At 52.5% G+C, this 26,288-nt stretch overlaps 11 protein-coding genes across 11 annotated transcripts; 5 read left to right on the top strand and 6 right to left on the bottom strand.

Annotated features, from left to right (window-relative positions):
• Nucleotides 1–110: 110 nt before the first annotated feature.
• Nucleotides 111–1,919, bottom strand: AYO21_00585 (hypothetical protein; the record flags this gene model as incomplete). Its single annotated transcript, XM_022650575.1, has 1 exon — nt 111–1,919. The coding sequence occupies one exon, from the start codon at nt 1,917–1,919 to the stop codon at nt 111–113; it is 1,809 nt and encodes a 602-aa protein (XP_022517189.1).
• Nucleotides 1,920–2,738: 819 nt separating this feature from the next.
• Nucleotides 2,739–4,756, bottom strand: AYO21_00584 (hypothetical protein; the record flags this gene model as incomplete). Its single annotated transcript, XM_022650574.1, has 3 exons — nt 2,739–4,214; nt 4,410–4,641; nt 4,698–4,756. The coding sequence occupies 3 exons, from the start codon at nt 4,754–4,756 to the stop codon at nt 2,739–2,741; spliced, it is 1,767 nt and encodes a 588-aa protein (XP_022517188.1).
• A 359-nt stretch (nt 4,757–5,115) lies between these two features.
• AYO21_00583 (hypothetical protein) lies at nt 5,116–6,392 on the top strand (the record flags this gene model as incomplete). Its single annotated transcript, XM_022650573.1, has 2 exons — nt 5,116–5,165; nt 5,222–6,392. The coding sequence occupies 2 exons, from the start codon at nt 5,116–5,118 to the stop codon at nt 6,390–6,392; spliced, it is 1,221 nt and encodes a 406-aa protein (XP_022517187.1).
• Nucleotides 6,393–7,000: 608 nt separating this feature from the next.
• AYO21_00582 (hypothetical protein) lies at nt 7,001–9,521 on the top strand (the record flags this gene model as incomplete). The annotated part of the gene is made up of 3 exons (XM_022650572.1): nt 7,001–7,063; nt 7,113–7,230; nt 7,282–9,521. The coding sequence occupies 3 exons, from the start codon at nt 7,001–7,003 to the stop codon at nt 9,519–9,521; spliced, it is 2,421 nt and encodes an 806-aa protein (XP_022517186.1).
• A 737-nt stretch (nt 9,522–10,258) lies between these two features.
• Nucleotides 10,259–12,065, top strand: AYO21_00581 (hypothetical protein; the record flags this gene model as incomplete). The annotated part of the gene is made up of 6 exons (XM_022650571.1): nt 10,259–10,603; nt 10,699–10,824; nt 10,912–10,993; nt 11,107–11,213; nt 11,399–11,697; nt 11,942–12,065. 6 exons carry the CDS (start codon nt 10,259–10,261, stop codon nt 12,063–12,065), a joined length of 1,083 nt encoding a protein of 360 aa, XP_022517185.1.
• A 389-nt stretch (nt 12,066–12,454) lies between these two features.
• Nucleotides 12,455–13,804, bottom strand: AYO21_00580 (hypothetical protein; the record flags this gene model as incomplete). Its single annotated transcript, XM_022650570.1, has 1 exon — nt 12,455–13,804. One exon carries the CDS (start codon nt 13,802–13,804, stop codon nt 12,455–12,457), a length of 1,350 nt encoding a protein of 449 aa, XP_022517184.1.
• A 697-nt stretch (nt 13,805–14,501) lies between these two features.
• AYO21_00579 (hypothetical protein) lies at nt 14,502–15,148 on the bottom strand (the record flags this gene model as incomplete). Its single annotated transcript, XM_022650569.1, has 2 exons — nt 14,502–14,716; nt 14,773–15,148. 2 exons carry the CDS (start codon nt 15,146–15,148, stop codon nt 14,502–14,504), a joined length of 591 nt encoding a protein of 196 aa, XP_022517183.1.
• A 428-nt stretch (nt 15,149–15,576) lies between these two features.
• On the bottom strand, nt 15,577–16,278 carry AYO21_00578 (maleylacetoacetate isomerase; the record flags this gene model as incomplete). The annotated part of the gene is made up of 1 exon (XM_022650568.1): nt 15,577–16,278. The coding sequence occupies one exon, from the start codon at nt 16,276–16,278 to the stop codon at nt 15,577–15,579; it is 702 nt and encodes a 233-aa protein (XP_022517182.1).
• A 1,121-nt stretch (nt 16,279–17,399) lies between these two features.
• On the top strand, nt 17,400–18,350 carry AYO21_00577 (hypothetical protein; the record flags this gene model as incomplete). The annotated part of the gene is made up of 1 exon (XM_022650567.1): nt 17,400–18,350. The coding sequence occupies one exon, from the start codon at nt 17,400–17,402 to the stop codon at nt 18,348–18,350; it is 951 nt and encodes a 316-aa protein (XP_022517181.1).
• Nucleotides 18,351–20,271: 1,921 nt separating this feature from the next.
• AYO21_00576 (hypothetical protein) lies at nt 20,272–22,752 on the top strand (the record flags this gene model as incomplete). Its single annotated transcript, XM_022650566.1, has 1 exon — nt 20,272–22,752. One exon carries the CDS (start codon nt 20,272–20,274, stop codon nt 22,750–22,752), a length of 2,481 nt encoding a protein of 826 aa, XP_022517180.1.
• Nucleotides 22,753–24,777: 2,025 nt separating this feature from the next.
• AYO21_00575 (hypothetical protein) lies at nt 24,778–26,274 on the bottom strand (the record flags this gene model as incomplete). Its single annotated transcript, XM_022650565.1, has 3 exons — nt 24,778–25,696; nt 25,823–25,919; nt 26,211–26,274. 3 exons carry the CDS (start codon nt 26,272–26,274, stop codon nt 24,778–24,780), a joined length of 1,080 nt encoding a protein of 359 aa, XP_022517179.1.
• Between the last annotated feature and the right edge of the window lie 14 nt (nt 26,275–26,288).

Below are 26,288 nucleotides of genomic sequence, written 5' to 3'. Positions count from 1 at the left end.
TTGCATCGTTGCCTCTTAAAGCATCTGGATGATAGACAATGGAATTTCCCACAAGAGGTCCGTTTCTCTTTTGCTTGTGCCGGGTAAGGTGGTGGCACTTCCATCAGATCTTAGAATATCTTCATGGCGTTGCAGTAGACTTCTTCTCCGAATGGCTGGATTACATCTGCATAGTTGAACCTCCTCAATATAAGGTATACTTCCTCCCACGCCGACAAACCCATGTCCCGGACTTGGTGAGCCAGCTCTATCTCAAACCAGCGATCATAAACATCTCCATGACTTCCAGGATCACAATAGTTAACATTTCTGGAACATTTTGCGAAGGCAGGGGTCACCTCCTTCCCGTGACGGCTTTTGTGAAGAATCTTATTCGACGATGTTGCCGAGCTTCTCATCTCCTGCGTGGACTTGAGCAATTCGGCATGCGCGCCGATAAACAGTGCCCAGAGGCGAGCATTCCGATATTTTGATAGACCGCCAGGTGTTGAACTCCACCCAGAGTTTTCCGCATGCTGCAAAGCTGCCCGAAGGTTCTTCAGCTGTGTTGGCACCATATCGAAGAGGTTAATTCCGCAGACCTCGACTTTATAGCTTGAGTGATGTGTCCAGAGAAATTCTGCAAGGATCAGATATTGTTGGGTATACCAATACTCTATCTGTTCGGCAGAGCCATCTTCGCTTTCGGCTCTCACTGGTGACAAAGATGTGCGATGTATCACCTCATGGATGGCGCGAATATAGTGTTTGATCATCCTTCCCTGCTGTAGGCATGCGGTTGTAGTGAGCCAAAGCATTATTAGAGGTGGTGTAGGGAGACCATTAAGCCCGTAGAGTAGCCAGGTTTGTAATGTGGTCCTCCGAGAGATGAAAAATGCTTTCAGCTCTTCCCCTTCGACGGACGGGTCAAGAAGTGTCGCCGCATCCTCCTGGGCCGCCGTCCACTGTGGAAGTTCTTGGAGCTGCTCGAGAGCCGCAGTCCAGAGAGGCTGCATCGTTTTCTCTATCCAGCCATCGGGGCTCACGTCGAATGCGAGAGGGGTCATGAAGATCGAAGAGATCTGGGTGTCACTCCATAGGGCATATTGAAGGAGTGTGAAGTTCACAGTATGTTTTCTCCGTTGCTGTTCTTGGAACATGTTTTGCAGTATCTTAGCATGTGCCATAGCGGCTGACAGGTTTTGTTCGACAATATCAGCTTTTTGAAGCATGATGATCTGGAGCACATTCACGTCAGTAAAGGTATGGTTCGCATCGTTGAGCAACCGCAGCCGTAACTCTTGTATACTGCGTAGGCGATAACGCATAGCCAGCGTCCGCATAGCAGGGTTCAGCACGGCAGCCACGGTTGCAGAACGAGCAATAAACGCATGTGCCAAAGCTGGCTCTTGAAGCGTGGAGACACAGATGGACCAGTCCAATCTCGCATTAGCAGAGCTGACCCATGCTGCTGCAGGAACATGATACTGGGCTGGAAGAAGATAGTCACGGTAAAAGGCGATCAACTCGTTGACCTGGGGGCTGATTTTGACTGGATAAGCGTGGAAAGGATCCGAATTCCCCATGTGCAGCTGCATCGAGGAGCAGAGACGAGTGCCGCCAGAGGCGCCACCAGCGCGTCGAGTTGGGTCGGCCTTTTTTGGTGTCACAGACACTATACGGTCTGGTCTGTCTGTGACATTGTGTCTCTTAACACTGGGAAGCGGCAGCTTCTCCTTGTAAGTGCGATGGACGACAATAAGGTCTCGAAGATGCTTGACACTCTGCTTGCGGCGCCATACGTGATAGTTCTGACGGACATGGGAGAGGACTTGTGAGTGGTCGTGGGAGCCGCCCGAGCTGCTTGAATCGTAGTTGACGAACAGAAATTTGTCTGCTGCAGGCTGGGTGGGATGGTGGCGGCGATGCTGAGTCGACATGGCTTTACGCAGAGGCGATTTCTGCTGCAGGCTTAGTCAATCTTAGTAGGTTCCTGGCATTAGGTGAAATGGGATAGTTGTATGAGGTGTAGAAGGCGCAGTTGGCGAGGTGTCAGGTCAACAGCCTTCACCATAGATTTCGTCACAGACTCACCATCTCTGATGAGACTGTCCGGTAGGAATATCGTAGCTGACAAGCGGCGAGGCATAGCGTGGGACTTTGAAGAGTGTCAGCCCTACGGCGACGAAATATATCAGAGACACTGCTGTGATGCTGGCGCGCCCAGACCGCTGACAAGCTCACTAAGCGGTAACAGCAGTTGGTCAAGGTCAATACACCAAGGGGGAAAGGCGTCGCCCAGAATCTCATAGTGGGAAGACCAATGTGTAATCAATCCACTACAGCACCGAACTGGATTGGTCTTTTGCAAAGTCCCTATCAAGTTGTATCCGCAAAGGGTGAGTGAAACCGTCAACCGCAGCAAAAAGCGCCCTCGCTTCATACATTGCCATGGCTTTAATTGTTGGTGTTAACCAACTGACCCGGCCCGCCATTTGTCCTTCCGTTCCCATGTGCAAGGCATTTCATTCGTGATCACGACGGCCATGGCCCGCGCTTCTTCGTTTCAGCATGCATACCATCCCGTTCCATTGTTCAGATTGCTTTCCTCCCATTCGCATCCATGATGTTCCTAGTCCGGATCTTTCCCAACTCCCCTGCGAGACATAGTGATGGCGAATAATTCAAGACATGGTGGAAACATATGTACCTCGTCTTTCACAGCATGTGAGACGAGAAGAAAACAAGGGCATCCAGATCTAGTTTTGCACAGCGGCTTGTCCAGTTGGAGCTTGCGTCTGCCCCTGCCCCTGTCCTTGCCCACCTCGTCCCCGATTGCCGCGATAATTGTATCCGCCACCATATCCACGGTTGTTATAACCGCCTCGATATGATCCCCCGTACTGCCTTCCACGGCCATACCCGCCACCTCTTCCACGCCCGCGGTAACCTCCGTCCACATTACCCTGGCCAAAAGTTTCGATATTCTTCTTGAATTCTTCGCTGCGCACCTGTCTGCCATGTGCGCGGCCGTCGTGCCCTTCTTCTCGGTCCTTGGCTTCCGATGAAATATTGTCAAAGAAAGAGGTTGACTTGTTGTAGGCGGGGACGGTGTTGGTTAGGCTGTCTTTTCTGGTTGGAGTTGGTTTACGTGCTTCGCCGTTCTCCTCTTCCTGAGCTGGCGTCTCTTCAAGAGGTGATCCCGAAGCAATCGCCTCTTTAATGAGGTCCTCCTTGTTGAACTTCGCATTGGCGGATTCAAAGTCAAAATCAGACTTTGGAATTTCCATCTTCTTCTGACCACCTCCGCGATGGTAGTTGCCGCCTCGTCCGCCTCTGAACCCTGCCCTACCCCCACGGGCTGTTCCGTTGTTCGTGGCTGATGTGGACATCTCGGCTACCTTTTTGGTCAAAGCATCTACTGCCGCCGTTGGAAGAGTTTGTTTGGGCTGTGCCGAAGCAGCCTGGGGGTTCAATTTTGCCATAGCCGCTGCGACCGCTTCCTTTGCTTGTCGCGCCGCCTCATCCATGGCAGCTTGGGAGGGGGCAGGTTTCTGAGGTTTAGCACCGGTACCATTTGTTGCAGAAGTATCCGCCGTGCCGGCGACGGGAGGTGTGAAAGATTTCTGATTCACAGTGAAAGGGACTGCGGGAGCCACACGGTTGTTCTTCGGCCCTGTAGGGGTTGCCTTTGGGGGCGCCGCCCCTGCTGCCTGGGGTGCAGGAGCAGGTATGGGTGCAGCTTTGGCAGCGACCTGAGCATGAGACAATTGTGACGACAGCGATGTAGAGGGTTGTGTTTCTTTTGGAAGAGGGGAAGCATCTGCCTCTGGCGCCTTGTTACTACCAGGTAGTTCAGATGTCAGATTTGGAGGAGGCTGTGCTGCGGACATGGCGGAGTCAGGAGGAGGTTGTGACTGCATAGGAGGTGGTGGTACATTGCCGCGCAAGCCGGGAGGTCCAATGGGGGGTTGAGGATGTTGTGGAAACGGGTGAGGACCAGGACCTTGTGAGAAGCCCTGGCCGCCAGGGGGACCAAAATATCCAGGAGGCGGGGGTCCATAGGGAGGAAATCCGGGACCAGGGCCAAAGGCTCCTGGAGGCGGGCCATAACCTCTACCGAATTGATTGGGAGGGTAGTAACCACCAAAAGGAGGAGGAGGGTGTGGGTAGTCTTGGGGAGAAAACGGGCCATCACGAGGCATTCCTGGAGGAGGACCTGGTCGCGAGGCATTCTGAGTTTTGACTTCAGTCAGCGCTACTCGAGAAGTGGTGGATTGAGATCGAGAATGAACAAGGGAAGTCAAGATCAGAAGGAAGGCAACGGAAACATCCACATGGCTTTGCGCTTTCAGAACAGGTCTGTGAATTTACATCCGATGTCTCATCATAAGGACAGGTGTCAGGCAACGAAGGGGCACGCGACATACCAAGATGGCAGGGTCATTGGGCATGCTCTGCGGAGGTGATGGTTGTGAGGGTTCATCTTCAGCAATCTTGATATCCTTGACATCGCTTCCACGAAAGACAATGAAACCATATTTCTGTTGTGAAGGAGGGATGAATTTGTCGACCTTGCGATCTTCGGTACCAAAGGAGAAGACATTTTCCAACGCGATTGTGGACTGCTCAGGATTTATCTCGTGGAGAGTACCAACATAGCTGTGACAGGCAAAATTGTTAGGACGAGTTCAGAGATACAAAGGAGGATCACGTACCGAATTTCACTTTTCGAGATGAGGTTGAAACGCTGACCGATGAGATGATCCATATCCATGATGACGGAAAGAGAGCGCAATAAGCAGACACTAATGTTACATAAAGAGGAAGGAAATCCGAGAGTATGAGGGAGAGGGAGAGGTGGTGGAGGGTGAGGAGTTGAGGAGTGGTTTGTTTGATGGAAGAAACAAAAAGGACGAATTTGACTTGAGAAAGCTGCGCAAAAGGTCAAGGCCAGAGTGACAAACTAACAAAACATGGTGCATTTTAGAGAGTGTATGCTCCAGCCTACCCTTGGCGTCTTGGCATGGTACGGTGGGCCTTTCATCCAACCTGTGCAGTCTCCAAATGTTTTGGTCCTTTCGTCACAAGGGGGGTAGTCCTCACGTTTCTTGCCTTCTTATGCTATCCACCGCCATGACCAGCTACAATACAAGTGACCAGGCAGGCAACTACTTCCAGACCGAGTGCGTGTCTGCACCAAGTGCGGTGTTTGTTCAGAGCCTTACTGATCATTTCCCAGTGCATCCTTGGCTGAAAATGATCGGAAACGCCAAAAAGCAGCCAATACACTGGGGGATCCGGTCAAATTCCCCTCAAAATTGCTAGCCGTCGGTGTGAATCACTACTTTGATGCTAAGGGAGATGTGGTTTTTGTCGCCGAAGCTGGAGGAACGGTCACAGGCCTACGACTATCCACAAACGAGATGTCTACGACTCCCAGAGGCCCCCAGGCACCCCTAACAAGCCTCGCCTTCCACGCCACGCGACCCAGCACGGGACATCCTATTAACACACATGTCTTCGCTGGCTGCTGGGACAAATCCATATGGAACTATTCATTTCAAGGCCCCACAATCATCAATCAATCCTCGTTTCCTGCTCACCAAGACTTTGTAAAATGTCTTCTCGTTGTCCGAACTCCGGACAATCAGGATATTTTAATTTCAGGCGGAGCTGATGGCGATGTGCGCTTTTGGACTCTCGACGGAAGACCACTTGGTTCCCTCAAACCCAATGCGCGAGGCATCGAATGTCTTGCCCTCGATCCGCTATCCTCATCCGATTCGCCTATCGTGATGCTCTCAACATCCAAGCAAGAAATCTTCTCCTTTGCTGTCCCAGCACTATCAACAAATACTACGCAGAAGCTTGACCTGTCTTTGCCCATCCTGGCTCATGCCACAAGTGTGTACAAGCTACATTTTGATGAAGACGGAGATCTATGGACAGCCTCAGCTGACAAAACAGCCAAACACCTCCTACGGGAAGAGGGTTGGAGGGCTGATACAACACTGACACATCCTGACTTTGTGCGAGATGTGATTACCCACGACAGATATGGCTGGGTCATAACGGCCTGCAGAGACGAGAACGTACGTGTATGGAACAAAGCGACGGGTGACTTGCACCATGTTTTCACCGGCCACTACGAAGAGGTTACAGGACTGTCTCTGGCTGGTGATTTTGTCATCAGTGTTAGCATCGACGCGACACTTCGAAGATGGAGCCTGGCTCCTGCGGATCTAAACAAGGCGGTTGAGGAGGCCAAGAACCCACGGCTTCTCGAACAGGAACCTGAACCCAACACTGAACTAGGGATGCTGACAGAGGAAGAGGAGGCAGAACTCCGGGCGTTGATGGAGGAAGAAGAGCAAGAGGTGTTGGAGAAGATGGCCACGGACGAGCAATAAGGCGAGAGGGACAGCCTTGCTTGCGTGCTTTCCTACAAGGACTCAGCCTTGCCTTCTTATCAGGCTGCGTGGCTGTGCGCGGCTCCACGTGCCCGACCCCAGATTAGCTAAGCCGGCCTGATAGACTGATATGCCCAAATGCTCGGCTGTGATTGGCTGCCCTGCCACCTCCCACCTTGTCTTTTTGCCTTTTTCCTCTTCCCGGTGATTGATCTGATTGCGCTTGAAACCTCCCCATCTGAAAATTTCTTCTGTTGTCATCTCCTCCATCTCATCTCTGCTTCTCCATCTCGCCACTTGGAGAAAAGTCTCCTGCTCTGTAATTGAACCTCGTTCCTCGCGCACGAACTATCTCGGGTTGCCCTGTTCCTGCCGGCGATTTCCGACCCCAACCGCAAACTTTTTGCAAAGCCTTGTCCAACTTGACCCACGTGCCTATCCAACATCTGACTTTTCTTTTTCAATATTTTGCCCTTGCCTGAGAATCGGGAAGATATCAGTTGCGTGTCTCGCACAGACCAAGTCAGCCTCACTCACATCCCGCCTTCTTACCAAAACATCACCAACACCCTCTAATCACCCAGTCAATCGGCCCACATCCATCCTCCATGGTCGACGGCGAGCCTGAACCCAGGCTGCACAATGCCCTGGCGAGTAGTGCATCAGTCTACGTGAGCCAGGCGAGCCCTGTCAGAATCTGCCGATGCTGACTTGAAACAGCTCCGTGCACATAAAGACAATCCCGTAGCCTGGCAAGAATGGACGCCGAAAACTCTGTCTCTCGCAAAGCGCTACCAGAAACTTATATTTTTGAGTATCGGCTACAATGCATGCCACTGTAAGATACCCAAGCTAGCTTTATGTGCTCGATTTGACTTGTGGAATTAAGGGTGTCATGTCATGGAACGAGAGTCATTTAGCTCTCCCGACGTGGCCGAGATTCTTAACGATTCCTTCATTCCCATCAAGTTGGATCGGGAGTCGCGGCCTGATCTGGATGATATCTATATGAACTATGTCACGGCAACAACGGGCTCCGGTGGCTGGCCTTTGAATGTCTTCCTAACTCCAGACCTCAAACCTGTCTTTGGTGGTACGTACTGGCCAGGGCCTTCCCCGACAACAAATCTGAAACCAGCAACTCCTCATGACGAGGCGCCTGTGACGTTCATTGGGATTCTCAAAAAGATGAAAGATGTCTGGGCATCACAGCGCGAACGGTGTCTCCAATCGTCGTCGGAAATTACGGACCAGTTACTGGCGTTTGCCGGTGAGGGTATTCATTCCCAATCCGACAGTCAAACTCGAGAAGCTGAACCCAGTTCATCGGATCCGCCCGAGCCACTGGATCTGGACCTGCTGGATGACGCCTTGAGCCATTTCAGTTCCCGCTACGATTCGACGTACGGAGGGTTTAGCCCCAGCCCTACGGCGCCGAAGTTCCCAACTCCCTCGAACCTCACTTTTCTTCTTCGAATAGGAGCAGCCATCGCACTGCCTTCCACTCATACACGTTTTGGCTTCTTCAGCCCTGTCCCGGGAATTCTGGGCAGGGAGTCATGCCTCACCGCTGCAAGGATGTCGCTACACACTCTTCTGGCCATGTCAAGATCAGGTCTAAGAGATCAGCTGGGGTATGGATTCCATCGGTACAGTGTCACCGCTGACTGGAATCTCCCGCATTTTGAGAAGATGATGTGCGACAACGCACAGCTTCTAGGGTGCTACTGCGATGCCTGGGCGCTAGGTCGGGATCCCGAAATTTTGGGCACGATCTACAACCTAGTCGAATATTTTACGAACCCCGAGTCCCCAATCGTCCATCCAGAGGGTGGCTGGTACTCGAGCGAAGACGCAGACTCACGGACCACTCTATCCAGCATGAGCAATGGAGCAATGTCGGACGACAAGAAGGAAGGTGCTTTCTATGTATGGACTTTCAAAGAGTTCCAGGCGATTCTAGGTGAGGGTGACGCGGCCATCTTGGCTCGGCACTTTGGCGTCAAACCGGACGGCAATGTGCCCGCGCAGCATGACATGCACGACGAATTCCTGACTCAGAATATCCTGCACATCCAAGCCACACCGTCCATATTGGCCAAGGAATTTGGCATCTCAGAGGAGGAAGTCGTGCGGATCGTCAAGTCCGGCCGTGCAAAACTACGCGAGCACCGCAAGACGAAACGCGAAAAGCCGGAGGTGGACACAAAAATCATCGCCTCGTGGAATGGACTTGCCATTGCAGCCCTCGCCCGCGCAGCAAACACTCTAGCGACGATCGACAAGCACCGCGCTGCCCGATGCCAGGATGCCGCAGAGAGAGCAGCTGCATTCATCCGGAAGAGCATGTATGATGACATTACAGGCCAGCTGGTGCGAGTAGCAGGGCTGCCAGCGTCGCAGCGCAGTGAAGATGCCGATACGACCAACATTGCGTTTGTTGACGACTACGCATATCTTACCCTTGCAAATCTCGCCTTGTACGACCTGACCCTGTCTCAACCATACCTTGATTGGGCCGTTCGGCTGCAGTCCTGCTTAGACGAGCGATTCAACGCCAGCACCACCGGTGGATACTTCCAGTGCCCCAGGCCCAACGATTCCTCGCCGCCCGAACAAATCATCCGCCTCAAGCCTGGGACGGACAACGCCCTCCCGTCTCCCAACGGCGTCATCTGCACCAACCTGCTCTACCTCTCTTCCTACATTCAATCCCAGCACCCGTCGCAATCCCATTCCGAAGCGGCCGCGTACCTGTCCCGGGCGCGTGCGATCTTGGACGCCTTCGCCGTCGAAATCATCCAGCACCCATTCCTGTACGTCACGCTCTTGGGAGCAACTGTCATGGAACAAGTCGGGGTGAAGACGATCATTGCGCCCATGACGGCCAAAGAGAGTGAGCTGAGAAGGCTTAAGGGCTGGGGAAGGACGGTGGTACGGGGGATCGTGTCAGAGGTGATGATCTGTACCAAGGACGGAGTATGTCGGGCGCTGAGGAGAGAAGATCTCGAGGACGTCGACGACCTGGACGCCGAGGCTGAAGAGGAAAAGAGCCGTGCTCTGGGGAAGGTGGACAGTGTATCTTCGGTTAGCGCGTTGAGACAAGCAGCTGTTCCGGCTTCGGCGTGAAGGGTGCCACCAGTGTTGTCTTTTGGGGGAATTCAAGAGGGTTCTTGTTCTCGGTTTGGCGTCGAGGGTATTTACGGCTTGTTTTTTTCTTCCTCGTAGCTGAAGACGGACACTTCTGTTGTATACAACTAGATACGGAGTGTCTGTAGATCAGGGGGAGGTGTGTTGAAGAGGGGCTTTCTCCTTTCTCACTATACTCAACCTCACTCTCACTCTCACTCTCATCCTCGTCCTCGTCCTCGTCCTCAGCTTACGCATCCACAGCTGACAAATTGATCGATTTGCTGGGGTTTCCTACATGGGGTTTTTTGCCTCTTTCCTCTGCACCTCACGATATTACATTATATCACATTGCACTGCATATACTTGTATTTATACTTGTACTTATACTTGCTGTACCTGAGCAAGTGGCACTTGATGGGAGCCTTGTAAACCCCACATTCATGTCTTAGATACCCTGAGATGACAATGAGGAGGAGGGAGAGGATCTCCAATCCTCTTAGGGAACCACATCCGACCTCGAGTTGGAGAAGCATCCGTTCCGGCCATCTCAAGTGCGGTTTTTAATCTGATGGGCTGTTCAATATAAATACGTGTATTTGTGTATTTGTGCGCGGTTGTATATATAAGGCCAGTTACATCCCTTTCCTTGCTTCCTTCCCACTCTTCCTTGGACCTCGACATCGACCTCGACACCTACATCCACACCTAAAGCGTCCATTTCCCGCACCGTCACCATGTCCCATCTGCACACAATCCTCATCACCGGCGCGTCAGGCTACCTCGGCGGCAGTCTCCTCGCGCAATGGTCCCGCGCCGCTCTCCCGCCGTACAAACGTTTGTTAGCGCTCGTCCGGACCGACGAGCAAGCGTCGGCCGTGAAGCTAGAATACGGCGCAGAGGCGGAGCCCATCATCTTCGACACAAAGGACGAAAAGGCCGTGCGCGACGCCGTGCTCGACAACCAGATCAGCATCGTGTTTTTCCTCGTCGATGCCATGACGGCCCAGGCGCAGGGGTATTTTATCAGTGCGCTGGCCGAGGTGAAGGGTAGGACGGAGGTTGACGTCCATTTTCTGCATGTATGGTATCTTTCACTCTACGATCCTATTTCCGGAGGGGATGAGGGATTTGGATTCTGTGCGAGATACTAACCTTTGATCACACCGACAACCAGACCAGTGGCGCAAAGATCTTCTCCAGCCACGCCGGCGCCCCGACCGATCGCCCACTACTCGACACAGACCCAGACCTATACGAGATCCAGAAGGCGCAGAAAGCCCCGATCCCTCTGATACAGTCGGTCAGTAAACCCCTACTCCCTAAGTTTTCAGCGTTATTTGGATTTGTTCATGTCAGTAACTGATACGTAAATCAATCATGTGTTCAGGCCGTCAACACGAATAACACAGTCATCGAACAGGCCGAGTCGCTCGGCGTGCACAGTTACATCTTTGTGCCGTGCATCGTGTGTAAGTTACAGACCCAGGGCCCGGAAGGGGGCACCTTGTGCCATCCCCTGAATTTACGCAAGCTATTCCGTGCTGTCTGTTAACTAACACCACCGGATCTTTAAACCCTTAAGACGGTCGAGGCGAAGGGTTCGGGAACCGCATCTCGATCCAGACCGTAGCCATTGTAAAGGCCGCTCGGGCCTTAAGGCGCGTGTACAGCGTCGACGACGGGAGTCCTGTAAGTAACAATAACCCCAAAATCCTGTCCCCAAGTGAGAAAAAGGTCCAAAGCACTCCATCCCTCCCTATGTCCCTCCCTCCCACCTCGCCCCTACCGGACACTCTATACTATACGCTGGAAATTGGGCCCTAGACCCCAGGCACCGGACCCCGAGAACTAGACACTGACTGACTCAAATCCAGGCCTGGCCTGTATGCCACGTCCACGACAACACGACGCTCTACCTCGCCCTCCTCCGCGGGATCCTCGCCGGCGGCACAAATCGTCCCGGAAGTGGAAAGAACGGATACTACCTCGCCTCGTCGGGCCATGTGACATGGGAGAGCCTGTACGCGGCCATGGCGGCGCGGCTGGCCCAGCGTAGCGTGGTCGATGCCGACGGAGGGGGAAAGGTCGAGCGCGCGACGCCGCAGACACTCGAGGCCATGGGCAAGGCGTTGGGGTGTCCAGCTGAGCTTGTGGCATTACAGCTTGGTGGACGGTATGTTTTTTCTTTCTTTCTTTCTTTCCTATCATCAACATTATCATTATTGTCATTGCCTGTGGTGTGATATGGCTTTGTTTGATTTTTGATTTTTGATTGGTTCTTCTCATCCTCCACCCTTGTCCTACCCGGTCTGTCTGCCTTTTCACGATCCTCCTGTCCCCGATTCGCCATTCTCATATTTCCACCATCACCTTCACCTCAAGAGATAACCCATTGACTCCTTCGCCCACGCCCACAGATGCACATTCACCCCCCGCCACGGCGAGGAAGCACTCGGCTGGAAACCGCGGTATCCCGCACAACATATCCTCGACACGGCGGGCGACGAGGTGGATCTGATTCTCGAGAATCTGGAGGGATGAGGAGAAAATGAACAGTGTGCGTGAAATGGAAATGAGGAAACGAGAGGGAATGAACAATGGAATGAGTTAGATTGGATAAAAGGAACGGAAGGGATCAAACAAATAGAATAAAAGGAATACACCGAGTAGTTGAAGGCTAAGCGATTTTATTTTTCCCTGTGCGTCTTACTTCTCATGAGTAAATCTGATGCTCGAGGAGATAGATACCTTGACGCGGTTGGTCTGTTATTGTAATACTACAGATACTGTGTACTTGTATGGTACTTGGTCACGGAGATACCTATACCACTCTCACTTTAATCCTGTCATTGTCACTCCCTATGTCTGTTCAAATTACATTGTACCATTCACACCTCCTTCTCGGCAACCTCTTACCTGTCCAACCAACTTTACTCAGAACCGGCTGCGGGATTGGGCGGCATTCTGAGGATGATCATGAACCGCTTTTTCTTCGCTGGAGGAGGAGCAGCCGCACCGTCTTCACCGCTGTCAACTTCTTTCGCCTCATCAGCCTCATCCCTCTTTCTCTTGGCTGCAGATCGCGTTTCTCGCATCGGAGTTCCCGCAACGGGTGGAGGCTTCGCTGTTCGACGACTTCTTGGTGTACTTGTAGTACCTGCCCGCTTCGCCGGCGCACTCGAGCTACTCGCACCTGCCCGACCTTTGCCCTTTTTGCCTTTTGGCCCGGCCTTGGGCTTCGGCTTCATACCGGGCTCCGCAGCTTCCTGCTGCTCCTTTAGAGCGGCGGCAATCACATCGTCCCACTTTCTTTTGGCTGGGGGAGCTGCATTCGGGTCCGGTTTGTACTTCTTCATGTCATGTTTCAAGCCGTCGGGACTTGTCCAGTAGTGCAAATCGGGGTCGAGCTCTGCCTGGCTCTTGTTCGTGTACGTTTCAGCCCTGGGCGGAGAAGAAGGTGGATTGCGAGGCTCATGGTGTATGATGCGACGCTCTTGACCCGACGCAGTGCGATACAGGGTGTAATCAGCTGGATCGGCAATGTAGTTCAGGTCTCGTCGCACGCGTTCTCCAGTGCTGTCACTCTCTATTGGACCAGGCTCTTCATTGGCTTGCACGATTTCTAGCAGAAGCTGCAGGCGTCTTTGTATCAAGCGGTCTCGGTTCTCTGCAGGAACTTCTTCGCCTTCTGATCGCAGTAAACTCTCATCTTGAGCGTCTGCTGGACCCAGCCGGGAATTAGCGTCCTCGCCGTGCTCATTGGAGGATAGAGGACCGTCATTCTCATTTTCAGAAGGCCTGGGTTGCTGCTCACTTACCAGATGCGTTTCTGTGGACTGGTTCTCTACGTTCTCGGTTCTGTCTCGGATTTCATCCACTGGAGTAGTAGAGAGAGCTGGGGGTTGCTGATACAGAGATCCGCGGTCAAATATTTCTGTTTCTCGGTTAGTTTCTCCTCCTTGAAGATTTGATGTTGATGGCAGAGGAGCTAGTACCTCGTGACGAAGGCTCAGAAGGATTTCTGCAGCCTCTAGTGTTCTGGGGCTGTGGCCAGACATCTCATTTTCAGGGTTGCTCTCTGCGACTTCTTCAACAACTTCTCGCCTATCTGACTCGGCAACTTGCTGTTCTCGCTCTAGCCGCTCATTCGATCTTTGAACTCTAGCTTGTTCATGGAACTCCTGGAGTCTTCTTGTTGCTTCGTCGGCGAGATAATCGAGGGGGGTAGGACCAGAGTTATCCTGCGTCGCAGGTGCCTGGTCTCCAGCAGCAGGATTCATTTTTGTTTCAAGTTGACACTTTGATTGGAAGTACGTAAAGGGATGCGTGGGTTCGGGAGTCGAGGTCTGAGAAGCGGGTAAGGAGAGCCGTGTGTTCTGAGAACTTGGTTTTGAACTTTGGGACGGAGATATACTGAAAATACTCTTGTTTCGAAATATCCTCAATCGAGATATGTCGAGTTTTCCGGTATGGAGAGAGATTCTGCAACGGTGTGTCAATACTGGGTTAATGTAGTCCGACATATCTCGACGTCTCCATTGAAACCCATTGACAGTGTCGATCTCTTGTTTGACACAATGCAACATTGTTTCTATACAATGAACGGCAGCCCTAAAATAACTTTCCTTTCCTCGAATTAGAACAGAGGTCTTTGTATAGAGGTTTGTTAGGCTTTGTCTTCGAGGCTGGAGGCGCTGTTTGAAAGGCCGTTTGTGTGAATCAAGCTTGCCTCGGTGTAGGTGGTGCATACATCCGTTGTTCCTCTTGCATTGTCAGATACTCGTAGGGCGCACAGGACCGTGTGTGGGCGCGAAACCCAAGCAGCAGGCCTTTCCTGTTCCATAGTCTTTCCACCAGGAACACACCTTGTAGAGCACTCCATTGACCCCGTACAGACATCACGAAAACACGGGGCTCGTGCCATGCTGTTGCTTTGCGTGTCTGCTGCTGCACATGTTTTCTGTAGCACAGAGTTGGTCAAGGATTCGGAAAAGGATGAGCTGGACCAGGTAGAGCTAGGCCCCCTATTCGGAACCAGTTGAGCCCCCAGGTCATGGCCAACTCCTCAAGACACGTCTCGAGGTTTTGTTGAACGTCGATCAGGCGGTCAGCCGGGTCTATAACCACCGGCCTCATGTCTGGCCGGTAGACCTTGACGGAATAAAATTCGAGTAAGCTTCGTACCCAGTCAGCTGTTTCCACGCATCAGGGAACAAGCTCTAGTCACGACATGAGATAGATTACTTACGATGGAATTGAAGTTCCTTGAACTCGAGCACAGTCCGCGGAAAATGACGATGAACCGCCCAAAGCTCATCATCTCGGACGTGCATCGTCGGGTCTTTGTCATCCTTTGTTGGCTTTGCACCTTTTCTTTCCAGGAGACGTTTCCTTTGTGCTTCGACGGCGGCTCTGGCTTCTGGCGTAGGTGCAGAAATGGGGGAGATTGCGTGGTAGGGTCTCCATAGTAAACCATTCTTTATCCGTGCGTCTTGGTTCTTGAGTCTGTCTTCGAGTATGGCGAGGCGAACACCAAGACCTAGTGTAGATCGGTTGCCTTCACGCTGAATAAGTTCGTTTTGGATGACTTGGAAGATATTGAGGCCCAACTCGGCAGTCTCCATATTGTACAAAGGGTTGTTAAAATGTAGCGTGGCAGCAGACTATTTACAAGAGGAAGATCAAACCGTTAGAGATTTGCTGGTTAGAGACAACAAGGAGAATTTAACGGCCAAAACGGTGGGAAGAAGAAGAGCAAGAGGCCGTGCAGCGTGGAAGCTTCGGATCCATTGACGGTTGTCGCATTACAACATTGGCACACGTCATGGCCAGCGCTCAGCCTTGGGCTTTACGATTCTCCTTATCATTGATGTCTGTCTCAACGAACGGGAAGATGGATGAGGATAGCACTCTAGGTCCAGTGAATTCAGTCATTAATGTCAATTTTGGATCTGGTGCAGACTTTTACTTTGTTATCGGATGTTGGATTCAAGCTGCCCCCAAGGCCGCTAGCATATGCATCGCCCAAGTGGTTCAAGGCATACGTCTTCTGCTACCCCTTTGTCCTCAACTCCTCCGGAGTATCTTCCTGGTTATCCCATCTGCCATTCTTGAACGCATTCAACTGCTTGATCTCCTCCCAGATCCTCCAGATGTGCGGGAATTGGCCTTGCACATCCACGCCAAACCTGAGGGCTCCGTCTATGGCGGGAGCAAGGGCACAGTCGGCCATGGTCACTGTATCACCGACACTATACTTGCCACCATAGGCAGTGACCAGTCCGTCGTATGCGCGAAATCCTAAGGTCATGAAATGTTGTTGCCATTCCTTGGCCTCGATATTGTGGGGTTTGACGAAATTCAACACTCGCAAATTCGTAACAGGTTGAATATCGCAAGCAACGACGTTCACCAGCTCTCTCACCCTGGCTCTTCCCACAACATCATCCGGGCCGGGTAGCAGCTTCACCCCATTCGCATGTTCAACTTCCTCGAGGAATTCCAGGATGGCAACCGACTGTCTGATTCTGGTGACTTCGTTGCCCGTTTCTAGGTCGCTCACGACCAAAGTAGGCACAGACTCACTTGGGTTCAATGCTGTGTAGTTCTTGTCATGCTGTTCGCCTTTGACCAAGTGGATATATTTGTAATCAAGTGGAACGTTCTTCAGATTGGCCGCAATGCGAACCCGGGCCGAGCAGGAGCTGCGGAAGTAACTGTACAAGGTGTACTTGTACCTTGATTTCTCGTCCATCTTGGCCTCAACAGTTGCGCTTTGTGCTTGAGTGTCGTCGAGGGACGAATTCGGTGGGGACACAATTGCTCCGTCTTCCCTGTTTTCCCTGGTCCTGATCAGGAGCTAGTTTGTCAGGCTGATGCGGCCACTAGTGAATCTAGGGTTGGGATCTGCTTTAGCGAGACGCAAGATGGAGGAGGTGAGATGGAAGGATGAGATGGGTTGTCTCTCCCGGCCCCCTGTCTCTGAAGTTGTAACGGTGGTAATTCGGCCACCGCAATGCCCAAGCCTTGTCAGGGCTGCTAAACGTTTTGCCGACCAGTGAAGATGGAGGGATCACGGACCAAGCAGGCGGCCAACGCAGTCGACGAGAACTGATGCCCCTTTTAAAGAAGTCCGACACGATGCCAACATCAAGTTGCTGAGATTCCTCGTGCTGCAGCTGACCATTCCGAGCTGTTTATAAAACAAGTGCGGAACCCCCGCAAATCAGCAGCGGAGCTCATTCCGAAGACGCATGAGAGCCGCCCCACTGGAGGTTCAGAGAGATCATCACGAATGACCGAGCGAGGACCGGGGCGAGGGAGTAGAGGCCACATCCTTAGACTAGTGAGGTAGGGGTGAGATTGCGGCTGGTAGATGACCACGAGTGTCACGGCACGAATGGCTCGGGCGTGTTTGATGCTTGATGTTTTTGCGGGGGAGGGGTCAATAAAACCTTGCGGTATGCATCTCGACACCTAGTTCACCCCCTCTTTGGGACGAGGACGATGCCGCCCTATCCTCAAACAAACCCCCTTTTGGCACTATTGACCTTCCCATCATGGTTGACATAAGTTTTGTTGATGAACCTTCTTCTGGGCTCTTAGCACAAAAGCCGTTTATAGACTGAGGGGACGACACGAACAAGGAAGAGTTGAGGTACATTGATCATGATGGTAGGTGGTGGTTAAAAGCGGCGTGGTACAGGTACGCTCCATGTCGCTATGACGACGTGAAATGATGCGGGTGGGCGCGGGGTGAAAGCATCGGCTGCGTTCAGATCTTCAACCTCCCGCATCTCCATCTATCCTTGCTGCAGGAAGTTGACGACCCTTGTGCGATAGCGTCCCGACCTCTCATTCTCGTATTCTGCCAACATGGCAACCCGCGCCATTCGCATTGGCTTCGTGCCCGAACACTACCTCCTCCCGCTTCACTTCAGCAACAAGAACAACCTTTTCCCTTCCTCGCTCCAGGTCCATCTCGTCCCGTTCCCTTCGGGGACCGGCCACATGATAACTTCCCTGCGCTCCAAGGAAATCGACCTCGCAATTGGTCTAACTGAAGGCTGGGTCGCTGGGCTTCTGAACCCCTCTGTCCAGAACCAATCACCACAAGAGAAGGGATATTCCATTGTCGGGTCATGGGTGTCTACTCCACTTCGATGGGCCATTGTCACCGGGCGGAACCGAGACGATATCTCGTCTGTGGATGATCTGAGACAACATCGACGAGTAGGCGTGAGTAGGATTGGCAGTGGGAGTCACATCATGGCTTTCGTTCTCGCCCAGCAGGAAGGGTGGCTTCAGCACACCAAGGATCAAAAATCAGAGGGGCTAACCCTCGTGCCACTGGGACCGTTCAAGGATCTTCGCGACGGCGTGACAGGCAACACGGCCGACTTCTTTATGTGGGAACATTTCACTACGAAACCCTATTTCCACGGGGATGACACGCCTTTGAAGAAGATTGGGGAGATCTACACGCCCTGGCCCAGCTGGCATATTGCTGCGTCGACTGACGCATTCCCCGACCCACGTTCAGACGAGACCCTGAAGCAGATCTTCGAAGCTCTGGACAAGGGAATCAAGATGTTCAATGAGGATCCGGATGCGGGAATCAAAATGCTTGGGACAGGTGAGGCGGGTTGCCACTATTCCGAGGAAGATGGGCGGGAGTGGTTGAAAGACGTGAAATTTGTGCAGGGGACGAGAGGGGTAGATGCAGGGGTCATGGGAGGTGTGGTAGATGTTCTCAAGACGGCTAATGTCATTGACTCTACGGTAGATATCCGAGAGGGTGACGGAGTCATTGGAATTACAAGGTAAGGGGCAGCAAAAAGGCAAAACTTGTGAGCAAGGTCGATGCTAGACCTTGAAGTCGTAGGGCATGTACAAGTACCAAAAAGAATTTATACACAAACCGGATAACCACGGTCTACGGTATGTGTCGAACTACCAGCGTATCTTAGTTTGCCTGTCATTGAGTGTTAGCGACTCCACGAGAGAGATCCGTCCACGCCGTCATGATTAGGACCAAGGCTGGCTGGTGTTCCTACTAGTGCCTCTTCCTGCCCTTGCTCCTGCGTTCCGTGAAGGCCAGCAGTAGGATAAAGAGGGGAGTCTTCGAGACCGTCTTGGTCTGTGTGCGTGTCCGACTTCAGCCGATTGATGCGGCCTACTTGGATGCAGCTATTGTCCTGCGGGTTTAGGCGATTGTTTCCATTCGGGCGTGGTAATATGCCCGAACGACCATTCCATTTCCAGCCTGAGCAGTAACTACACGTTTTCTTTTCTACTGAGTGCCAGATCGATGATTCCCAGATCGATGAGCGAGAATGACCTCAGGCAAATATTCTTGATGACCGAAGACTGAAAGCAGAGGGTGCAGGTAAGACAGATGTCGGTCAAGCCAGGTCCATGTTCGCCGTCGCACCACTTTAACGGCCGAAGGGAGGGGAAGATGCAGGACTTTGAGGATGCTGGATATGCGGAAAACGCGAAAATATGGTATTCGGTGTTTTCCGCACGTAAATGATGTAAACACAGACAAAACTGCACATGGGAGAAGTGAAAACAACTTGGTTGATAAGTCAGGTTCAGGTGCCTGGAGGAAGAAAGAAACCCCAGACGGATAGGGATCAGTGATCGCAGGCACCACAGGCACCGCCGCGAGGGCAAAAGAGTGTTACTCAGCCGACGTCATGTTTGGGACTGGCCGGTCTGACGCAGAGGAGTAGTAAGTAGTCGGCTCGAGGTGTCAATGCCATTTTCCTGTCTGACACAGTCATTGCCTCGAGGTTGTCGAGGGCCTGAGGTTTCATTGCGTGATTTTCAGGCGTCACATCCGGGGCGGGAGCTTTAACCAGCCTGATGGTTGAAGAGGTCGAGTCAATGCCTGGGGGGTCTGTTAGGGGCCCTGGAACTACGAGTACGAGTCCCCTTGCACTCCTTGACTTGGCTACCACCAGCGCCACTGTCCGCGACCCTTTTCCCTTTTTTGCTCCTCCTGCTCCTTGACGCTGACTTTGACTGACTGACTTTTCGCTTCAGTTTTCTTCTCCTCTTCAACAGCAAAAGAAAAGTAATCAAAAGACAAACCGCTTATTTCCCCCTCGATTTCCCACCTCCCAAGCCTGATGTTACTAAACTTCTGGGCCAGCCACGCAGCCCTTCCATCAGCCTCTTTCTGCTGTTCTGATTCGTCTTCTTTCCACCTCTTCCCACCATCTATTTCTTCTCATATTCGCTATTTCTCTCTAGCTAGCTGCTGCCCTTCAGCTCTCGCGCGACCTCGAGTTCCTCCCCACTCCCGCCATCCCAATCTCGCCCTCATAATTTTCCACCCTAGCTTTTTCTCGCCCAACGACCACAGATCAACGCCCGCATTTCTTGCTAATTAGTTCTTGTCGACCTTGTCTTCTGTCGATCGTCAGTGTCGCTGCCACTATTGCTACTACTTCTTATTATCGCTGGCCGCCTACGACTCTCCCTGCCACCCCTCCCGATAACACATCACACACCGCATATCCGGCCGGCCTCACACCCACATGCGCGCACTTCTACCACTTTCGCAGACAACACCATTGATCTAGTCCTATCCATATCCTAATCTTCAGCCATCGACCCAGACTGAGCCTTTCTGTGACCATCAATCAGTGCAACGACCATGTCGGCGCAAAATCCCATCTTGCAGTAGAGCATCATCGTCTTTCAGCTTTAATCTCAGTCCATTTCGGCGCCAGCTAAAATGACTCCACGATCGACTGTCAGCAATAATCCGTCCCCCAGCGTCGGCCAGCCCACGCCTCCCGCGGTGCCTTCGTCGACGTCCGGAACTGCCGTCACCAATGAGTCGGACAGCGATGCTCACCCTGAAGAGCGTCCAACTCACACATCAGAGATTGGCACTCTGAAAAAGCTCGGTAATCATGGCACTGCTTGGCTGGGCAGTTCTTCCGGCGTGTATTTCGTCAACACCGTGCGGCGAGCCTTTTCTGCAGCCTTTGCGTCTTCGAATCTAGGAGGCGCAAACCCCGTCCCCGCGAGCGAAGACATTCTCACTGGTGAGGACGCTGAGGGTCGTTCGTACAATGGTCCCCTCTATGAGGGCCCAAGTTCTTCAGATCAGTTTTTTCAGACGCTGGCCTCGGCTCTGGGTAAGCCCCCGGCAAAGAAGATCGCCATCGAATTGGTCACCTCTTTCTTTACCGTCTGGCACCCGCTTTTCCCCTTTCTCCACGGACCTAGTTTTATCAAAGACATGGAGACGATATATGCGTCACAGCGCCGTCCTTCGAAACCGACCAAGGATAGTCCTGCTCACACGGACCTGCGGAAGTTACTGACATTTCAGTTGATCATCAATATCGCCTCCCTGGATCGGAGTGATATTCATCTTCCCATGGAATCGCGCGTCAAGTCCACCGCCGATGTGTGTCGAGTGGCAGGGTGCTTGGCGATGGACCATGATCTGGCCACTATACAAGCCATCCTCGCTGCCGAACTCTACCTGACCGCAACCCTGGCTATTCGCCAAGCCAGCACGGTTGCTGGAATCATTATCAAACTGATCTATCATGCCGGCCTTCACCGATGTCCGCTGCGCTATGCCCAACTATCTCTCGAAGAGTGTGAGATCCGCAAACGGATATTTTGGTCGGCATATGCTCTGGACCGACATTGCAATTTGAGTCTGGGCGATCCCAACGTGATACAAGACGATGACATTGATGTCTGTTTATCCGGTCCAGAGCTTCACAAGGCTCATGCACGAGATCTAATGCCCAATCCCGAGGGGGACATGAGCATGCACATGCCACCTCCACGTGCGATCCAGGATGACCCACGCGTGGCGCAGGCTGACAATGACGGACCTGAGGCTCAAGAGAAGCGACTACGAGAGGCTGCTCTAACTGCCTATGTGCAATGGGGCAAGTTGACAGGCCAGATCATCGAAGTTTTCCACAAAAGCATCAATCACCGCTTTCCCAAGCACGAACAGATTCTCCGCCTTACCAGTGATATTGAGACGTGGTGGAATGATCTTCCTGGATTTTTGAGTGGAGAGGTCGAGGCTGGCCACGAGAGGACCAACCATGAATCGAGCGACGCGAACACCCATCCAACCGCGTCGGCAGCTAACGGAAATAATGGAGCTACAGGAAATGGCTCCGATTCGTCTCCTCTCCCTCCTCCACAACAACATCTTGCAAGCTTTTTCAAGATTCTGTACCACCGGCTGCTCCTTTTGGTGAATCGGCCTCGCCTTTCCCTGGACCAGTCAACCCCTGAATTCCAACACGGTCTCCAGGTGTGCATTCGAGCTTCGCGAGGGATTGTAGCTGGTCTGAGAGCGCATAAAAAACACGGCCAGTCCATGTTTCTGCCTGGTCTGCTGTCTGCAGCATGGATGTCTGGTCTCATTATTGCCTTTGCCTGCCAACTGGGCAAATACGCCAAAGCACGAGCACTGAGTGACATGCAAGCGTGCTTGCATCTGCTGGAAAGCATGAATATCAGATGGTACACGGTGCAAAATTGCCACAAAGTGCTGAGCCTCCTCCTCATTAACATCCAATCACGAAAAGCGTCGGTCAATGGGTTCCTGACCGTTCCTAAGCCGGATCAATCGCCGCAGAGTATGCCTGTTGAATTTGATCAGCCATCTCGAAAAAGGCAGCGCACCACCAGTGGCAACGAAGACGCAAGCCCGCGAAAGTCCTCTGTCGCCGAATCCACGACCAGTTCGCCGATCCAAGGGTATAACTCGACTGCAGCTGGAAACAATTCTCAGTCGCGGCTAAAACCTCAAGCTTCGACGCCCAACAGCACGCAAACATGGACACCCTCGACGACGTTCGACCCCAGCAACCCCTCAGCCCTCACCAACCCAACGGGCAGCCTCTCCACGTTTGACTTTTCGAATTGGGACCGCGGTCAACCGACCACACAGCCTCAATTCAATCCTGGCATCGGCAGTGCTGTATATGCTACTCCGCAGGACTTGGCGTTTGCGCAATCAACCATGAACATGAATCTCCCAGGGCAATCGGGGATTGGTGCTATGGGAGGTGACGGAAGCAACACGAACTTACAAGAGTACTCGGATCCCATGTTTTGGGGGAACATGGACTACAATGTTGCGGATATATTTGGATCTGCCACTTGGGAGAATATGACCGGGCCATTTGCTCCGGGTGGAGGCGTCAATAGCGCATGGGATATGTGAGCACTGGACATATATTTGACGAGACATTTGTTGAGATGTGCTTTGATCTGGAAATGTGACGGCAAACCCCAGGGACATATGCAAAAGTTGGGAGACGGGGACTGGATATTGTAACAATCAAACACACCTTGGAGGATTTGAGGAACTTGAGGAAATGGAGTGCTTGACTAGCCGCTGCTGCGTGTAGTCTTTGTTGTTGGATAATATGGAGGAAACATTCCATCGCGACTGAACCGGTGGAGCCGGCGTTGGTTTGCAATGGAAACCGGAGAGTGTCGGCGTCTTGCACTGGTGACTGTATGATACCGAGTACCTTGTCAGGGTCGATATATTTGTTGACGGCGACCTTTTGATATCCTGAATCTGAGATTTGGTTGTCGCAGTACTTTGGTCGTGTGAAACTCAACGTTGGAGTGTCACTGTTTTCTTCATGCTACAACATACGAGTATGTCTTATGTCTCACACTCGACGTGTCATCCCTTTATTATGTATACCTCAGGCTGAGGCTACGGCGGGGCCCCTGGACTAGAGACGGTTTTGAACTGGGAGATATTTACCTCGTACCGAGTACCGAGTACTCGATATCTTACCTAGCAGTGCCTCGCTAACTAGTTGTTTGGTTAGTTAGTAGCCTGGGCACCTCGTGGTGGCCATAGTGTGGGAATGATGATGTGATCAAACGGGCCTGGAAATTGGGTGGGTATACTAGGTAGATACGCTAGAGATACAGACACAGATACATTCTCATACGGATACACAGAAACAGAAACAGGACAGATATGCACGCAGACGCACATCTACACAATACCTCGTACCGCATGTCCTTGTTCCGATCTTCGCATCCCTTCATTTCTCTACCAGAGTTCCTCTCTCCCTCGTTTCCCCATTATTACCAGCAGATCATCCATTGGTTTCTCTTTAACCCCCCACCCCCGGTCCCGTTGTCCCTTTACTCCTTTCCCATTGACAAATCTCCCCCACTGGACGTATGTATGAGTACGTTTCCCTCTTTCTCTGGAGAACGTGTAACCTGGACATATTCGATTCTTCTTTCTACCTCCCACCTCTTACCTCATATCTTTCCGCCGGGCCATAAAGTGGCGTACCGTACGGTGCTCGAACGTGTCGAGACTCGGGTACGTACGACATGTCTACTTGTGTGATGGTCGGGTGCGGGAGGAGGAAGTCATCGCTGTGGAGGAGGGGATCGTACGTAGAAAATAGATAGGTGGGTGAGTAGGTAAGTGAGTAAACAGCCGAGTTCGAAGAAAGATAGGTATCTATCTGGGTTACCTTGCATGGTCGGCTGGTTGGCCGCTTAGTTTGTTGATCTGCCGATTCGTTCGTCAAAGGATACTGTAAGATTCTCGCCCTTATTCGTCCCCGGTTGTTCGCACGTGTCAGGCAGGGTACCGCGGAGATATGACGTGGTTGGCGACTCTAGGTAGGTAGACGAGTGTGACTGCGAGACTGAGAGCGAGAGTGAGACCGAGAGACACCGGGAATGGGAACGGGAACGAGAACGAGAGCGCGATTGTTAACAAGGACAAGGACAAGGATGGGACCCGCTGACACGACCATGTCCATATCCATATCCATCCGAGTTACAACGAGCCAGGCCCCGTCCCTGTCGTTCCTCCTGTCCTCGTCCCGCTCCCAAGCGCTTGCTGGAGTAGTGACTCGAAATAGGCCTCGTCGATGACAGCGCCGAATCTGCAAAAGAGTCGCGAAAAGACGAATTAATTAACCATCAAGGACTTTAGAACGGCGGGAAGAATATCGTGTCATCTATCACCATAACCATAACCATTTTGTGGGTGCCGCACCAGGCGACACAGTACACAATACACAGTACACGCTCTTGAAGGAAATCCAGACAGATGGTGTATCAGGTCCGCTTTATACAGTCTCTTTATTTGATTTCTTAGAAGAGGGTTGGGCGTGGACTGGTTTGGCTTGCCAATAACACCAGCAATAAAGGAGATGATCGAGCGGGAATAGGGCGGGGAAAAAGGGGGGGCTGCTCACCCGTAACACTGGACCTCAGGCAACAACGTCGCCTTGAGCGCCTCGAGCCCGTCTCTGGTCAAGTCGCCAAAATTCGGATGCTGGCGAACCCTCTGCCACGCTTCTACCGGTGTGATCTCCCCGTCTAGGGAGAGCTTGTCCGAGAAGTCCAGCAACTTTTCCAATTCCACGGCCGGGACGCTCCATCTCGTTCCGCTGGGCAGGCCGGTCGCTGTCGTGACGTCTGGTGCTGTTGTAGAATGGTGTTGTGCGGAGACGGTGGTGCTTGGCCCACGCGCGGGCGAATGCCACATGATCGGCGACATGAGCATCAGTTCGTGGCCCGAGCCGTCGTCCGCGGCGGCGTGTGCGGCGTGGTGGCCTAGACAGACATGTTCCAGAGCAAGAACAAAGTCGACTCCCACCTGCGTCGCGCCGAGCCCTTGCGGGTGCTGCATGGGGGTAGAAATCGGGGGTGGCGGCGGGAGACCAGAGCTTGTGGCTTGAGAGTAGATGCTGGGTGCGTGGAGACTGGTTGGAGGGTCGCTGATGGTCAAGCCAGAGAAGAGATCGCTGGAACAACTGGTCGAGCCGGAATGGAGGGTGCCGTAGTGAGAGAGGTCGGACGAGGTTAATATATTCTGTGGTGCGACAAATCCCGACTCGGTCTCGGGCGGCAGGTGGGCACGAATGTGCTGCGTCCGGGAATCCGGAAGGCCGAGGAGCTCGATGGTGGCCTGCGGGCTCTGGATCTGGGGATCTGATGCCAAATCCAACGGCAGGGGGATCTTGTGATACTTGATCAGATCCTTGAGGCGGCGGATGGCGTGGCGGCACGCTTGGAGTTGGGCCTCGTGCGCCGAATCGCGGGCTCGCAGTTTGGCCACTTCGGCTTCCAGCGTCTTGACATATGTGGCTTTTCGGTCTCGATGGGTTCTGTTATGTGTTGGGGTTTCGTGTCAGATCATCTAAACTTATCATATATCCCGATAGCCACTGATACATTGGTGTCGCCGCTGTCCCAGGAATGGCGGTGGTGCCTGACAATCAAAATAGCCTCACCTCTGCGCTCGTCTGACTTGCTCACGTCTTCTCGCTTTGGCATCCGGCTCCGGATCACCACCTTCGGCTGGTTTCGTCTTCTCGGCCGCTTTTGGTTCTGGTGGTATTTGAAGAGATTAGTTACAACTAGTTGGTAGTAGACAGTCCATATTAGAGCTGCAAAGGGGACGATCGGGGATGTTAACGATGGAGAGCATAGCTAGTATGGCAGGCTAGCATTTGAAACTCTGGGTTTGATTCATTGATTCATGATCCATCGACATTGATCCAATCATCAAACGAAATTGTGATCAACCGCCTCAGTTAGGTATACATGGGGTCAGACACGCATCCATGCACACCCAACTGCCTGTTTCGGGAGAAAAGGAAGAAAAAATTGAATACTCACGGGGCGACCGTCTTAGCTTCGCCAGCCAATTCGGTGACGGCGACGACGACGATTTGTCCGACATGTCGTGTTTTGGTT

This window comes from Fonsecaea monophora, assembly GCF_001642475.1.
Source record: "Fonsecaea monophora strain CBS 269.37 chromosome Unknown Scaff2, whole genome shotgun sequence".
Lineage (NCBI taxonomy): Eukaryota > Fungi > Ascomycota > Eurotiomycetes > Chaetothyriales > Herpotrichiellaceae > Fonsecaea > Fonsecaea monophora.
The sequence above is the reverse complement of the archived record's forward strand: the minus strand, read 5'-3'. Positions and strand labels throughout refer to the sequence as shown.